General features: G+C 33.9%; 1 protein-coding gene across 1 annotated transcript; it reads right to left on the bottom strand.

The window, feature by feature from the left end:
- Positions 1 to 1,935: 1,935 nt before the first annotated feature.
- On the bottom strand, positions 1,936 to 17,092 carry LOC143235235 (CTD small phosphatase-like protein 2-A). The gene is made up of 9 exons (XM_076473201.1): positions 16,958 to 17,092; positions 16,431 to 16,508; positions 15,618 to 15,719; positions 9,200 to 9,363; positions 6,276 to 6,387; positions 5,852 to 5,938; positions 4,243 to 4,385; positions 3,797 to 3,923; positions 1,936 to 2,030 (listed from the first exon to the last, which is right to left on the bottom strand). The coding sequence occupies exons 4-9, from the start codon at positions 9,346 to 9,348 to the stop codon at positions 1,971 to 1,973; spliced, it is 678 nt and encodes a 225-aa protein (XP_076329316.1). The 5' UTR covers positions 9,349 to 9,363; positions 15,618 to 15,719; positions 16,431 to 16,508; positions 16,958 to 17,092; the 3' UTR covers positions 1,936 to 1,970.

Below are 17,092 nucleotides of genomic sequence, written 5' to 3'. Positions count from 1 at the left end.
ACTACTTGTTCTGTACTAACTGTGAATAGCTCACTACTTGTCCTGTACTAACTGTGAGATAGCTCACTACTTGTTCTGTACTAACTGTGAATAGCTCACTACTTGTTCTGTACTAACTGTGAATGGCTCACTACTTGTTCTGTACTAACTGTGAATAGCTCACTACTTGTTCTGTACTAACTGTGAATAGCTTACTACTTGTCCTGTCACTAACTGTGAATAGCTCACTACTTGTCCTGTACTAACTGTGAATAGCTCACTACTTGTTCTGTACTAACTGTGAATAGCTCACTACTTGTTCTGTCACATTAATCTGTAAATGGCTTACTACTTGTTCTGTACTAACTGTGAATAGCTCACTACTTGTTCTGTACTAACTGTGAATAGCTCACTACTTGTCTGTACTAACTGTGAATAGCTCACTACTTGTTCTGTACTAACTGTGAATAGCTCACTACTTGTTCTGTCACATTAATCTGTAAATAGCTTACTACTTGTTCTGTCACTTAATCTGTGAATAGCTTACTACTTGTTCTGTACTAACTGTGAATAGCTCACTGCTTGTTCTGTCACATTAATCTGTAAATGGCTTACTACTTGTTCTGTACTAACTGTGAATAGCTCACTACTTGTTCTGTACTAACTGTGAATAGCTCACTACTTGTTCTGTACTAACTGTGAATAGCTCACTACTTGTTCTGTACTAACTGTGAATAGCTCACTACTTGTTCTGTACTAACTGTGAATAGCTCACTACTTGTTCTGTACTAACTGTGAATAGCTCACTACTTGTTCTGTACTAACTGTGAATAGCTTACTACTTGTCCTGTACTAACTGTGAATAGCTCACTACTTGTTCTGTACTAACAGTGAATTAAATGTTAAATAACAGATCAAGCAATTTTATGACATAAAATTTAGTTTCAAATGTTTGTCATCATCTGAACACTATTAAATACTATTTTCACTATTAAATTTTAATCATAGAAACTGTCATTTTAAAGTTCATTACCTGATGCAATATACGAAACAAAGATGTATTGGGCATTAATCAGAGAAACTGTCACTTTAAAAGTTCATTACCTCATGCAATATACCAAACAAAGATGTAATACACATTAATAAAAAAAACTGTAACTTGGAAACTTCATTTCTACAGACAATATACCAAACAAAGATGTATTGAGCATTAATCAGAGAAACTGTCACTTTAAAAGTTCTTTACTACAGACAATATAACAGACAGAAATGTACTGGACAATAATCAAGCCATAGGTACTTTCAATACCTTAACCATGATAAATCCTACACAACATGGTTACATGAACTAAGAGTACAAACTTAATAAGGATTTATTGAGAGACTTTTAAATCTGTTTGTATGTGAACTGTTCTTGGCAAGAAATAACAAATTCCAATTTTTCTGCACTTTAATAGCTGTTGTTGATGTTTTCTTGGTTCAAAGCTACATAATGGGCCATTTACCCTGATGTAGAGGGGAACAAACCCCTGGATGTTTGTACTGTAAGTACTCTGGGGTAGCAGATCATTTAATGACAACAAGTGAGCGTGGTGACTGCGGTCACAGGTTTTAATTATAGACAATAAAACAAGTTATAATCAGTGAAAGCCCATTCATATATAAACAGTATATAAATGGAATAGTCACAGGCCATGGGGACAGTCAGGGAAAAAGATGTGGCTAAGTAAACTGTTAACATAAATCATGAACGAATCTCTAAGCCTGATACATTTTGTCTTTTAAAAATTCTTTCAATAGAATTAACAATGAGCACAAACTGCATAATTCCTAGCCTGCATGGGCTTACAACATTAGGAATATCTTACAAGTGATAAATCCAGAAATCAATACAACTACTTAAAAATTACAATAGCACAACTGAAGGTTAAAATAATATAAAACCTGTTAACCAACCATTGCAACAAGGCTTTCAAGAAAGGGTATCAACTTCAACAACTCTTTGTGGTTTCTGTCGACAAACCAACTTTCAATAGAATTCCATTTTCAAGCTAGAAGAAAGAGGGTGTGTTATTGAAAGATCTTGAAAAACCAAACTGATAAATACAGAATATTTAGAACATTCCAAAAGAGTTTTATGTTTTTGTTAACTAGTAGTTGACCATATCTTATTATTAACTTGTGCTTTGCATCTATCTTTAAACAAAAAACGTTTCTTTGAAACATTTTCCCAATAATTCTCTCTTTTAAATACTACCTGCTAATAAAACAACACATTTACTGCTAATGGCTTTGTTAAATCTTACTGTGTCTGGAATATTTTGGTAAAAACATACCTGCACTCTCATTTAATAATGTGTGCTTTTTCTGAAGAGATGGATGCATACCCCTTATTGTTCCTTGCTTCACACATTTTGATCATATATACACAACTTATTTTTGTATTTAATAATTTCACTCCCACATAGACTAAAATAAGCAGGTTATGTTTTAAAAATAATATATATTTATGGTGGTAATAAAACCATGACAACTGTTAGTTTCTGAAAACCTTTTACATAGCTTCTGAAACCATGCGTGACCTCTGAGTGACCATGTGAATAGTCTGTCCACTAATGTACACCATGGTTACTATTACTAGATGGGCCAAGCCATTTCTGACATGATAACATGAAAGAAAATGTAGAGTCACATTAACCAAGTTAATTTTCAGCTTCTATCAGGTACGCAAGATGTATCTGATAACAAAGATACAGGTACTTCGTGACGGTTTACAGGATATCTCTAACAAAAACCTACTTTCTGTGTCACCACAGTCAACAGATGAGAGAATAACCTAACTTTCTGTGTTACCACAGTCAACATATGAGAGAATAACCTAACTTTCTGTGTTACCACAGTCAACATATGAGAGAATAACCTAACTTTCTGTGTTACCACAGTCAACAGATGAGAGAATAACCTAACTTTCTGTGTTACCACAGTCAACAGATGAGAGAATACCCTAACATTCTGTGTTACCACAGTCAACAGATGAGAGAATAACCTAACTTTCTGTGTTACCAGTCAACAGATGAGAGAATAACCTAACTTTCTGTGTTACCACAGTCAACAGATGAGAGAATACCCTAACATTCTGTGTTACCACTGTCAACAGATGAGAGAATAACCTAACTTTCTGTGTTACCAGTCAACAGATGAGAGAATAACCTAACTTTCTGTGTTACCACAGTCAACAGATGAGAGAATAACCCTAACTTTCTGTGTTACCACAGTCAACAGAAGAGAGAATAACCTAACTTTCTGTGTTACCACAGTCAACAGAAGAGAGAATAACCTAACTTTCTGTGTTACCACAGTCAACAGATGAGAGAATAACCTAACTTTCTGTGTTACCACAGTCAACAGAAGAGAGAATAACCTAACTTTCTGTGTTACCACAGTCAACAGAAGAGAGAATAACCTAACTTTCTGTGTTACCACAGTCAACAGAAGAGAGAATAACCTAACTTTCTGTGTTACCACAGTCAACAGATGAGAGAATAACCTAACTTTCTGTGTTAACACAGTCAACAGAGAGAGAATAACCTAACTTTCTGTGTTACCACAGTCAACAGATGAGAGAATAACCTAACTTTCTGTGTTACCACAATCAACAGAAGAGAGAATAACCTAACTTTCTGTGTTACCACAATCAACAGAAGAGAGAATAACCTAACTTTCTGTGTTACTACAGTCAACAGATGAGAGAATAACCTAAATAAACTGTGAAACATTTCTTTTGCTTATTTCCACTAGTTTTGATTTCTATACCTACCTGATAACCAAAAGCTTGCGGTGAGTTGTCCACAATAACAGTTTTAGAGAGATCACGTCCCAGAATGCTCAGATCTTTAATGTAGTTTCCACTGATACAAACACAATGCTCCCTGAAGAGTCTAAACCTGTAATCAGAAGTTGAATAAAGAATCAAACAGAAATATTTATTGTGATGGAATATGTGCTTAATCTGGATGTAAAACTGAAAACACTTAATGCAAAAAGAAGTTTATAATTAATTCATACAGGAATACATTAAATTGATGAATAAACTTAAACACTAGAATATGTTCCCTTCAAATCTTATTGTCAGGATACGATTTATCAAAGTCACATTAAAACTGACGTCAAATAACAGCTTACTAAAAACTATAATGTTGGTACTCTAGTTTTATATAACACTGAAAACCCTAAAAAAAGATAAAGCTAGAAAGGTTTTCTTACTTTATTAATTTCCTGCCAGGATCTAGTAAATTTAACAACTTATCAGCGTACACTTTTTTAGATGCTGTAAAGAGGATAACCTCATAAATCTTGGAAACACGTTCTAAAAACTCTCTAAAAAATGGTCTGGTGCGTACGTAAACCTGGAAAGGATAAACAAAATGTTTTGTTTTCATTAAACCATTAATTACATAGATGAAGTGAATAACAAAGCACACTGTTCTTTAAAACATTATGTAGCTATAGGGTATTCCATTGCATAGAAACTTGGTTTGTTTTGAATTTTGCATAAAGCCAATCAAGGGCTATTTGTGCTAGACATCAGCACCCACTGCCAATGAATAATGGGATTGACCGTCACATTATAACACCCCCAAGGCTGAATGGGCAAGCGTGTTTGGTGTGATGGGGATTTGAACCCGTGACCCTCAGATTACCATTTCATAAAGAATCCATGATAAAGGCATGACATTGTGGCCATAGATAAACAAGGAAGAATAAACTGTTAACATATTTTAAATTATACAATGATATAAAATTTCAGTAATCTTGAACCAGTCTACAAGTAATGATTATGATAATATATTTCTAGTCAAATCAATGTTTTTTTATCCTTTTCTTTTTTATTTCTCTCCTTATACTTTCCAAAACGTTTCACTTCCTACTGTGTTATTTTGAAGAAAGAAAAAACAACATAAACTGCTTTGAAATTCTTAACACAGAGAAGATGAAAGATTTTTATAAGAAATATGAAGGTAGTGTGTTATAATGGCAGAAAAAAATGTCACATCAGTGGTGGGACAAGTACAGTGCACCAGTAAACCAGTTTGTGGAAGTCATTAAATAACTGTTTCTACTAATACTGTTCAGCATCATGTGATATTATTGTAAAACAAGAAACTCTGCACTTCAGGCTTTGCTTCCAATCAGATGAGGAATGTATGTGTATTCTAGGAACTATTATCTGATTACATTCCAAATTAAAAGATGTGGGGGTAGGGGACTAAGAAGTTGAAATTACTTTTCCCATGGAATACCATAATTGAGAGTGAACAGACAAGAACACATTAAAATTAGGCTTAGTACTGCAAACAAGAATACATATAAGTTTCTGACAATATGCACCACAAATAAAACATTTTATCAGTTAACACACAATCATCAAATATCTTACATGATCTAAAAAAAGTAGTCAAAAGCAACAAGAAAAACCAATTTAAAGAGGTGGTCAATTCCAGATAAAATTAAAGTTTATTTTACTAGTGGCTGGTTAAGTTTGTTTGTTTTTTAAATTTCGCGCAAAACTACACGAGGGTTATCTGCGCTAGCCATCCCTAATTTAGTAAAGTAAGACTAGAGGGAAGACAGCTAGTCATTACCACCACTGCCAACTCTTGGGCTACTCTTTTATCAACGAATAGTGGGATTCACTGTCACATTATAACGACCCCACAGCTGAAAGGGCGAGCATGTTTGGTGTGACGGGTATTCGAACCTGCGACCCTCAGATTACGAGTCGAGTGTCTTAACCACCTGGCTGTGCCGGCCTGACTGCTTAAGTGTTTCCTTAAAGAATAATGTGTTAAAAACACATAGAGAAAGAACTTACCTTGTACTCCACCTCCTGAAATGTAACAGGAAAAGTGAATGTGGCATCTTCAAGTTCTGTCAGACTACAGTGAACTAAAGTTTCATCCTGAAATAAGGAACTCTAAACATTTAATGATACACATAGCAATAAGACAGTTATCACTACTGAACACATTTTATCTTATGAAACATATACATGCTGTTATGTGTTAGAGACCACAAGTTAGGGCCAATAACTGATCTGAACATTTACAAATGATCCATTATGCCATACTGTAGGGCACTGTTATTACACTGAAGTATCAATTACTGTATGCCTCAAGACAAATCACAGTTTATCTGGGGTACTATTTAGAAATAATAATTGCCACTGTCAAAAAACACAAAAGATTCAATAGATATATTAAAAAAAAACAAAACAAATAAGATAAATACACTCTTACCAAGTCTAACACTAGGGAAAATTCGGGGCTACTTCTAGTTTTCAGTGGAAGGGCTGGGCATCGAGCAAGCATTTCTGGAGTAAGTGGGGGCAGGTGTTTGATAAGGTAATATCTGGAAAATGTGCAAGAACACGGTTAACAAATAACAAAACATGGTTAACAAATAATAAAATATGGTTAACAAATAACAAAACACGGTTAACAAATAATAAAACATGGTTAACAAATAATAAAGCATGGTTAACAAATGATAAAACACAGTTAACAAATAACAAAGCACAATGTGTGAATAAAACAGTTTCTTTCATGATATGTGCCACTCTCTAGAATATGGTTAACAAATAACAAAGCACAATGTGCGAATAAAACAAAGTTTCTTTCATGATATGTGCCACTCTCTAGAATATGGTTAACAAATAACAAAGCACAATGTGTGAATAAAACAGAGTTTCTTTCAAGATTAGTTAATTTTGCCATTCTCTACAACTTTTAAAAAGCTCCAAACCATAAAATAATGGTGAGCTACCTTAAGTATGATTTGGCCTAAACTGGAAAATGCTGCAGTAAACATTATTTTACCATGTTGATAAAGTATATTAAGTATTACTATATGAAACTGAAACACAATTTAAAAGAAAAACTCTGTTCTGTTAAATAAATTATGAGATTGATTCAATTTCAGTGATTTAGAAGATCGTGATTTACTACAACTTTTAAATTAGTCTTGACGATAAACAAACAGACTGAAATTCTGAATATACTGCAAAGAGAAAATTTTGAGATGAAAACCTTTAATTTTTTTTAAATACAAAAGATTATTCTCGATCTGGGTATGGGGTGTTTTAAGGAATTTTTGGAGCTACATAAGCCACAGGATAAAATGTACACCACATTGTAACATTCCCTCTGGAGATCTCTGAGAATTAGTTTATGTACTTATTTGTTTTTAAGAATTGATCTTTGTACATAACAGAAATGTTAGTGATCATACACACACTGTCATATTATTCATGAAGCGTTTATTTCAATTTTATCTAATAATATGAAATTCTTAAACATACTATAATGTCTATCATTACATGTAAAATGTGATGTTTGTTTATAGAAAAAACCCTGTGGCTCTGTAGCTGTGCAGCGTTTAAATGAAACTGCACAAAATTCACTTTCCAACTGCACATTGAACATTTAGAGATATGTAAAACTGCCTGAACTGCATGTTAAAACTGTTTGTGCAATAAACAAATTTAGATGAGAGAATTTCAATGGAAGTGTAAAAATAGACAGGAAAGTGTATGTATTACTTAGTAATAACTCTTTGTATTTATACACAGGTTTACTTCCACAACGTACATATGTGTGTAACACAGATTTACTTCCAAGACATACATATGTGTGTAACACAGGTTTACTTCAAGACATACATATATGTATATATTAAAATTTTTATTTTACGGTTATATTTTTCACAGTTCCTATTATATTCCACCTCACACTTTTTTCTTGTAAATAAAAGAGTACTACAGATGAATTACTTTAACTAGTAATGAAATAAGTCCAACTAAACAAAACTAACTAACCTTGCCATCTGCTCCATATCTATCTGAGCTCTAAGTCCAACTAAACAAAACTAACTAACCTTGCCATCTGCTCCATATCTATCTGAGCTCTAAGTCCAACTAAACAAAACTAACTAACCTTGCCATCTGCTCCATATCTATCTGAGCTCTAAGTCCAACTAAACAAAACTAACTAACCTTGCCATCTGCTCCATATCTATCTGAGCTCTAGGTCAACTAAACAAAACTAACTAACCTTGCCATCTGCTCCATATCTATCTGAGCTCTAAGTCCAACTAAACAAAACTAACTAACCTTGCCATCTGCTCCATATCTATCTGAGCTCTAAGTCCAACTAAACAAAACTAACTAACCTTGCCATCTGCTCCATATCTATCTGAGCTCTAAGTCCAACTAAACAAAACTAACTAACCTTGCCATCTGCTCCATATCTATCTGAGCTCTAAGTCCAAGCTAAACAAAACTAACTAACCTTGCCATCTGCTCCATATCTATCTGGGCTCTAAGTCCAACTAAACAAAACTAACTAACCTTGCCATCTGCTCCATACCTATCTGAGCTCTAAGTCCAACTAAACAAAACTAACTAACCTTGCCATCTGCTCCATATCTATCTGAGCTCTAAGTCCAGCTAAACAAAACTAACTAACCTTGCCATCTGCTCCATATCTATCTGGGCTCTAAGTCCAACTAAACAAAACTAACTAACCTTGCCATCTGCTCCATATCTATCTGAGCTCTGGGTCCAACTAAACAAAACTAACTAACCTTGCCATCTGCTCCATATCTATCTGAGCTCTAAGTCCAACTAAACAAAACTAACTAACCTTGCCATCTGCTCCATATCTATCTGAGCTCTAAGTCCAACTAAACAAAACTAACTAACCTTGCCATCTGCTCCATATCTATCTGAGCTCTAAGTACAACTATACAAAACTAACTAACCTTGCCATCTGCTCCATATCTATCTGAGCTCTAAGTCCAACTAAACAAAACTAACTAACCTTGCCATCTTCTATTCAATATGTATTTCAATTTTTTTTGTGAACAGGTTTTGTACAAAACATCAAAATTTGTTGGTTTTCTGCCTCTTACACCAGACAAACAATTAAAACATATTTATTGGTTTTTAACAAGTATTTTAAAGTTTCTACCAAATTATTAATTCCGTGAAGCACTTTTTTTCTTCTATTTAATTTTACAGTTGAATGTGGTATTTCAGGACATCTGTTTTTATAAATTTACATTCTACTTTAATTACCTTCCAACTATACCACGTGAGACCTTACGAATTTTGAAATGGAAGTCCTTCAACAAGCTTACACTAACAGTTTAAACAGAAACTCACGGGTTAAAATTCTCCCATTCTTCAGCCACTTCCCCCAGTTGAGGGGAAGGGTAGGTAGCGTTATATACTGACACCTGAATATCATACTGTGATGATTCCGAGTGACAAGCCCTTGCTGAAAACACGCCTTGGGTTCCAGGTATTTGCATGCGGCATTTCTAGCACTATGAGTAAAGAGAAATAACATGTTAAAACCTATTATTTCTTTTGTTTTCTTCTCTTTCACAAAATGGTTCTTAATAATTTTTATTTGACAATATTCAACTTACAACATAGGTCTTACCCATCCTATAACACAGACTTATTAACCCCAGTATCTTCAAAACTGGAACCCACATTTGAAAGAACAGAATCACAAAAAACTGACTATGCTAAGACAATAATTTTTCAAAAATTATAGTTTGCAATTTGTTGTAAATATTCACAGCAACAATGAGAACAAAGGATGTTAATCATAAGTACTCAAGTAGATCGTTGGTAGTTCTGAAGAACACTAAACGTTACAGCAAGACTCCATGTTACATAACTGTATGCATACTCTAAAAGAACTAACACTGTCAGCATTCTTAAAGCTGTACAACAATACATAAAACTTTAAAAATACAACCAAACAGCTTGGTCAAGTTGTGGGAGGAATACAAGATGTTTGAAACAACATTAAAAAATTGTCCATTGATAAACTTTATGGCAATACTAAACTAAGTGGTTCTTACACAAAATACTGTTGTATTGTACAATATGCTTGTTTCTCTTTTAAATATTCTATAAAACTGTCAACAAATTCAATGTCTTGTTTTGTTACTTGTTTGTACCCACATGTGTAATTTGTATCTTCTCATAAGTATTTCCATTATCTGTCAAATGGTTGTTGTCAAATTATGTGGTAAAAACTTACTTATACAGTTACTAAAATCACTCTTTCAGGTTATATATATACATTGTTACATGTTACAATCTGAAATATATATCCTGAATTTTACTTACAATTCAAAAGTTAACTGAATGTTGATATATATAAACTTTATGATATTTATCAACAAGATTATCTACATAACTATCCTTATTACCACAGATATATCTTGATATACAAGCAATAATACAACTTAGAGTAATGGATATTACAAGCAGTGATTTATGTACAAAAGTCTTACAAACAATACTAAGTTTTCTAACTGGTCTGAAACTGAATATTTTATCAACAGTTCACAATGAGGAAATTAATTCTGTGTTGACATACAGGTACACTTCACTTAACAGGAAGCTAGCTAGCTTCTTCACTGACCACACGCAAGCTTTATGCCAGTGAAGATATCCAATGCCCTTGTAGAGATACTAACATCTGAAATTAATTTACCAAAGTTAAACAACTTGTAATATTCATAATCGATAAACGTTCCTGGTCAAGTATCCATTGTTTCCCAATAAATAAGCATTTTATCACAGTTATAGCTTCTGAGGTTTATAATAAGTATGGTACACAATGTAGGTTACAAGTAAATGGTGTTTCCTATTACCAAACACACAATGTAGGCTACAAATGGTGTTTCCTATTACCAAACACACAATGTAGGTTACAAATGGTGTTTCCTATTACCAAACACACAATGTAGGTTACAAATGGTGTTTCCTATTACCAAACACACAATGTAGGTTACAAATGGTGTTTCCTATTACCAAACACACAATGTAGGTTACAAATGGTGTTTCCTATTACCAAACACACAATGTAGGTTACAAATGGTGTTTCCTATTACCAAACACACAATGTAGGTTACAAATGGTGTTTCCTATTACCAAACACACAGTGTAGGCTACAAATGATGTTTCCTGTTACCAAACACACAATGTAGGTTACATATGGTGTTTCCTATTACCAAACACACAATGTAGGTTACAAATGGTGTTTCCTATTACCAAACACACAATGTAGGTTACAAATGGTGTTTCCTATTACCAAACACACAATGTAGGTTACAAATGGTGTTTCCTATTACCAAACACACAGTGTAGGCTACAAATGATGTTTCCTATTACCAAACACACAATGTAGGTTACATATGGTGTTTCCTATTACCAAACACACAATGTAGGTTACAAATGGTGTTTCCTATTACCAAACACACAATGTAGGTTACAAATGGTGTTTCCTATTACCAAACACACAATGTAGGTTACAAATGGTGTTTCCTATTACCAAACACACAGTGTAGGCTACAAATGGTGTTTCCTATTACCAAACACACAATGTAGGTTACATATGGTGTTTCCTATTACCAAACACACAATGTAGGTTACAAATGGTGTTTCCTATTACCAAACACACAGTGTAGGCTACAAATGGTGTTTCCTATTACCAAACACACAATGTAGGTTACATATGGTGTTTCCTATTACCAAACACACAGTGTAGGCTACAAATGGTGTTTCCTATTACCAAACACACAGTGTAGGCTACAAATGGTGTTTCCTATTACCAAACACACAATGTAGGTTACATATGGTGTTTCCTATTACCAAACACACAATGTAGGTTACATATGGTGTTTCCTATTACCAAACACACAATGTAGGTTACAAATGGTGTTTCCTATTACCAAACACACAATGTAGGTTACATATGGTGTTTCCTATCACCAAACACACACTACTTGGGCTACACATTGCACATGACATAAGAACATTATTTTAAAAAAATGAGATTTCATAATAGGTTAATGTATTACAGGTTATGATGTGGCAAACAAAATACAGGTTATAATGTGGTTAATCCAATACAGACTAGAATGTAGTTAATCTATACAGACTAGGTTGCAGATAATCCAACTTAGATTAGAATGAAGTTAATCTGATTCAGGCAGAGGTGCAGTTAATTCAATATGAACTAGGATGTGGTTAACCTGATTCAGGCAGAGGTGCAGTTAATTCAGTATGAACTAGGATGTGGTTAATCTGATTCAGGCAAAGGTGCAGTTAATTCAATATGAACTAGGATATGGTTAATCTGATTCAGGCAAAGGTGCAGTTAATTCAATATGAACTAGGATGTGGTTAATCTGATTCAGGCAAAGGTGCAGTTAATTCAGTATGAACTAGGATGTGGTTAATCTGATTCAGGCAAAGGTGCAGTTAATTCAATATGAACTAGGATATGGTTAATCTGATTCAGGCAAAGGTGCAGTTAATTCAATATGAACTAGGATGTGGTTAATCTGATTCAGGCAAGGTGCAGTTAATTCAATATGAACTAGGATGTGGTTAATCTGATTCAGGCAAAGGTGCAGTTAATCCAGTATGAACTAGAATGTGGTTAACCTGATTCAGGCAAAGGTGCAGTTAATTCAATATGAACTAGGATGTGGTTAATCTGATTCAGGCAAAGGTGCAGTTAATTCAGTATGAACTAGGATGTGGTTAATCTGATTCAGGCAGAGGTGCAGTTAATTCAATATGAACTAGGATGTGGTTAATCTGATTCAGGCAGAGGTGCAGTTAATTCAATATGAACTAGGATGTGGTTAATCTGATTCAGGCAGAGGTGCAGTTAATTCAATATGAACTAGGATGTGGTTAATCTGATTCAGGCAGAGGTGCAGTTAATTCAATATGAACTAGGATATGGTTAACCTGATTCAGGCAAAGGTGCAGTTAATTCAGTATGAACTAGGATGTGGTTAACCTGATTCAGGCAAAGGTGCAGTTAATTCAATATGAACTAGGATGTGGTTAATCTGATTCAGGCAGAGGTGCAGTTAATTCAATATGAACTAGGATGTGGTTAATCTGATTCAGGCAGAGGTGCAGTTAATTCAATATGAACTAGGATGTGGTTAATCTGATTCAGGCAGAGGTGCAGTTAATTCAATATGAACTAGGATGTGGTTAATCTGATTCAGGCAGAGGTGCAGTTAATTCAATATGAACTAGGATATGGTTAACCTGATTCAGGCAAAGGTGCAGTTAATTCAGTATGAACTAGGATGTGGTTAACCTGATTCAGGCAAAGGTGCAGTTAATTCAATATGAACTAGGATGTGGTTAATCTGATTCAGGCAGAGGTGCAGTTAATTCAGTATGAACTAAGATGTGGTTTCATCTGATTCAGGCAGAGGTGCAGTTAATTCAATATGAACTAGGATGTGGTTAACCTGATTCAGGCAAAGGTGCAGTTAATTCAGTATGAACTAGGATGTGGTTAATCTGATTCAGGCAGAGGTGCAGTTAATTCAATATGAACTAGGACGTGGTTAATCTGATTCAGGCAGAGGTGCAGTTAATTCAATATGAACTAGGATGTGGTTAATCTGATTCAGGCAGAGGTGCAGTTAATTCAGTATGAACTAGGATGTGGTTAATCTGATTCAGGCAGAGGTGCAGTTAATTCAATATGAACTAGGATGTGGTTAACCTGATTCAGGCAAAGGTGCAGTTAATCCAGTATGAACTAGGATGTGGTTAATCTGATTCAGGCAGAGGTGCAGTTAATTCAATATGAACTAGGATGTGGTTAATCTGATTCAGGCAGAGGTGCAGTTAATTCAATATGAACTAGGATGTGGTTAATCTGATTCAGGCAAAGGTGCAGTTAATCCAATATGAACTAGGATGTGGTTAATCTGATTCAGGCAGAGGTGCAGTTAATTCAATATGAACTAGGATATGGTTAACCTGATTCAGGCAAGGTGCAGTTAATTCAGTATGAACTAGGATGTGGTTAACCTGATTCAGGCAAAGGTGCAGTTAATTCAATATGAACTAGGATGTGGTTAATCTGATTCAGGCAGAGGTGCAGTTAATTCAGTATGAACTAGGATGTGGTTAATCTGATTCAGGCAGAGGTGCAGTTAATTCAATATGAACTAGGATGTGGTTAACCTGATTCAGGCAAAGGTGCAGTTAATTCAGTATGAACTAGGATGTGGTTAATCTGATTCAGGCAAAGGTGCAGTTAATTCAATATAGACTAGGATGTGGTTAATGCAATTCATACTAAAGTGCAGTTAATCTAATATAGATTAGGGTGTGGTTATTCCAGTACAGACTAAGGTGTGGTTTATCCAATGCAGACTAGGACGTGACTAATCCATTAAAGACAACAGCATGGTTCATCCTAGACAGATACATGTATGGTTAATCCAATAATGACTAGAAGCGTGGTTAATCCATTACAGGTTAGGATATGTGGATTAATCCAATGCAGACAAAGGTACAGTTAATCCAATAGACTAGGATGTGGTTAATCCAATACAGACAAAGATACAGTTAATCCAATAGACTAGGATGTGGTTAATCCAATACAGACAAAGGTACAGTTAATCCAATACAGACAAAGATACAGTTAATCCAATACACTAGGATGTGTTTAATCCAATGCAGACAAAGGTACAGTTAATCCAATAGACTAGGATGTGGTTAATCCAATACAGACAAAGGTACGGTTAATCCAATACACTAGGATGTGGTTAATCCAATGCAGACAAAGGTACAGTTAATCCAATACAGACAAAGATACAGTTAATCCAATACGCTAGGATGTGGTTAATCCAATGCAAACAAAGGCACAGTTAATCCAACAGACTAGGATGTGGTTAATCCAATACAGACAAAGGTACAGTTAATCCAATACACTAGGATGTGGTTAATCCAATGCAGACAAAGGTACAGTTAATTCAATACACTAGGATGTGGTTAATCCAGTGCAGACAAAGGTACAGTTAATCCAACAGACTAGGATGTGGTTAATCCAATGCAGACAAAGGTACAGTTAATCCAACAGACTAGGATGTGGTTAATCCAATGCAGACAAAGGTACAGTTAATCCAATAGACTAGGATGTGGTTAATCCAATACAGACAAAGATACAGTTAATCCAATAGACTAGGATGTGGTTAATCCAATGCAGACAAAGATACAGTTAATCCAATAGACTAGGATGTGGTTAATCCAATGCAGACAAAGGTACAGTTAATCCAATAGACTAGGATGTGGTTAATCCAATACAGACAAAGGTACAGTTAATCCAACAGACTAGGATGTGTTAATCCAGTACAAATCAGTTTAATATAGATTATGACACCAACAAGAATAACTTTTAAAATATCTTATTCTGTAAGTATTCTCATTGATGTTTATAATAATGAAGTATTACATGAACATAAGTATTACATAAACATAAGTATTACATGAACATAAGTATTACATGAACATAAGTATTACATAAACATAAGTATTACATGAACATAAGTATTACATGAACATAAGTATTACATAATAATGAAGTATTACATAAACATAAGCTTCAAAATATTTTATTTATTTTGACGTTCCTTAAAACAGTTGAAAAACAAAGAATAACTTTGAATTTAGAATGTTATAAGAAAAATTGAACCTGAAAACTGCAGATAAAAAAAAGGATACATACCAGCTGAATTTGGGGATCTACCTGATACCCCCTGCACATCAATAGATATTGTTGCTGCTTCTAATGGCGTAATGTTGGGCTTCTCCAAGTTCCCCTCACAGTCTGAAATATGTACAGTTGAAAAAAAAATTTCTGTCAAGTTTGTTTACTTTTATTTCAGGAAGCAACCAATGAAGATACATCTGTATATTTAACAAACAACACTGCACTAACATAGAACTAATATCAATTTACACAGCAACTTCTGTGTATGTGCTTTTAATAATTCTAAATTCTGGTTTTTAATGAATATAATTTGGTTTAAGTTCAATTTAAAATAAAATAATTTTTAATGCATGAAACTTTACTAATAAATATTTAGAAGATGTGTAAGGTTCTGATGAAATACATTATAAGATACAATTATGATTGACATTGATGAAATACATTATAAGACACAACTATGGTTGACATTGATGAAATACATTATAAGACACAATTATGACATTGATGAAATACATTATAAGATACAACTATGACATTGATGAAATACATGCTAGATTTTTTTTAACATTATACATATTTGAGAATATATTTAGTGCAATATAAAAAACTACAAATGTCAGTATTCTTTCATAAATTGTTTATGCAGAGTATTCATGAAGAAACTTTGTAGAATGAAAAGCCTGTTGTGGAAACACAAGTGTGGAGGACAACGTTTCCTCTTGTCTTCAAGTCAGTGTGTGCAAAGTTGTTGTCACGATTAATGTCAGTGTTTCACCATAAATTACAAAATTATCGATCATTTATTTGCCAAAAATTAAAATGCTGTACCTTGCAAGAGATGATACACAGGTGAAAACAATGCACTTGCTGGATCACAGGTTTGAATACCATCATTGAAAACAGTTTCTAGAACACAACAAAACAACAATCCAGTAATATATATGTTAAACAGTTCCTAGAACTCAACAAATATTAATAGATATTAATACATGATATTACACAAAGTGTTTGTCAATTTTTAAAATATTCTATTCTTCTGGTTTTTTATGTCACATAAGCAACAGGTGTATAGTCTATTAAAACATGTATTTTATAATTCATAGACATAAAATAAAAGAGGGGTATATCATAAAAGCATACCTTGTAAAATATGTTGGTAACACAGTAACAGATATGACATTTTAATGGAAGTTAAATACAGTGTTATGCTTGAAAAAAAATAGTTCTCTCATGACAGACAACACTCTTTCTAAATACAGAAGTTATATAAAAACTATGAACATTTCCAGTTTAATGTAATATCAAGATACAATATTAGCTATTTATCTTACATTTAAACAAACATATATACAAACCTTTCACAAGTGACTGTTTTTCTGCTTCCTTATCTACATTTGTTATAAGTTTCTCAGTAAAACACAAGTTTTCTTGCTTGTTGTTCTGATGTACGATTGTGCCTCCTTCCTTTTCTTTAAGCATTTGTTTCTGCT

The sequence above is a fragment of the Tachypleus tridentatus genome, chromosome 2 (genome assembly GCF_004210375.1).
Source record: "Tachypleus tridentatus isolate NWPU-2018 chromosome 2, ASM421037v1, whole genome shotgun sequence".
NCBI lineage: Eukaryota > Metazoa > Arthropoda > Merostomata > Xiphosura > Limulidae > Tachypleus > Tachypleus tridentatus.
This window is presented reverse-complemented; position numbering and strand designations above follow the sequence as displayed.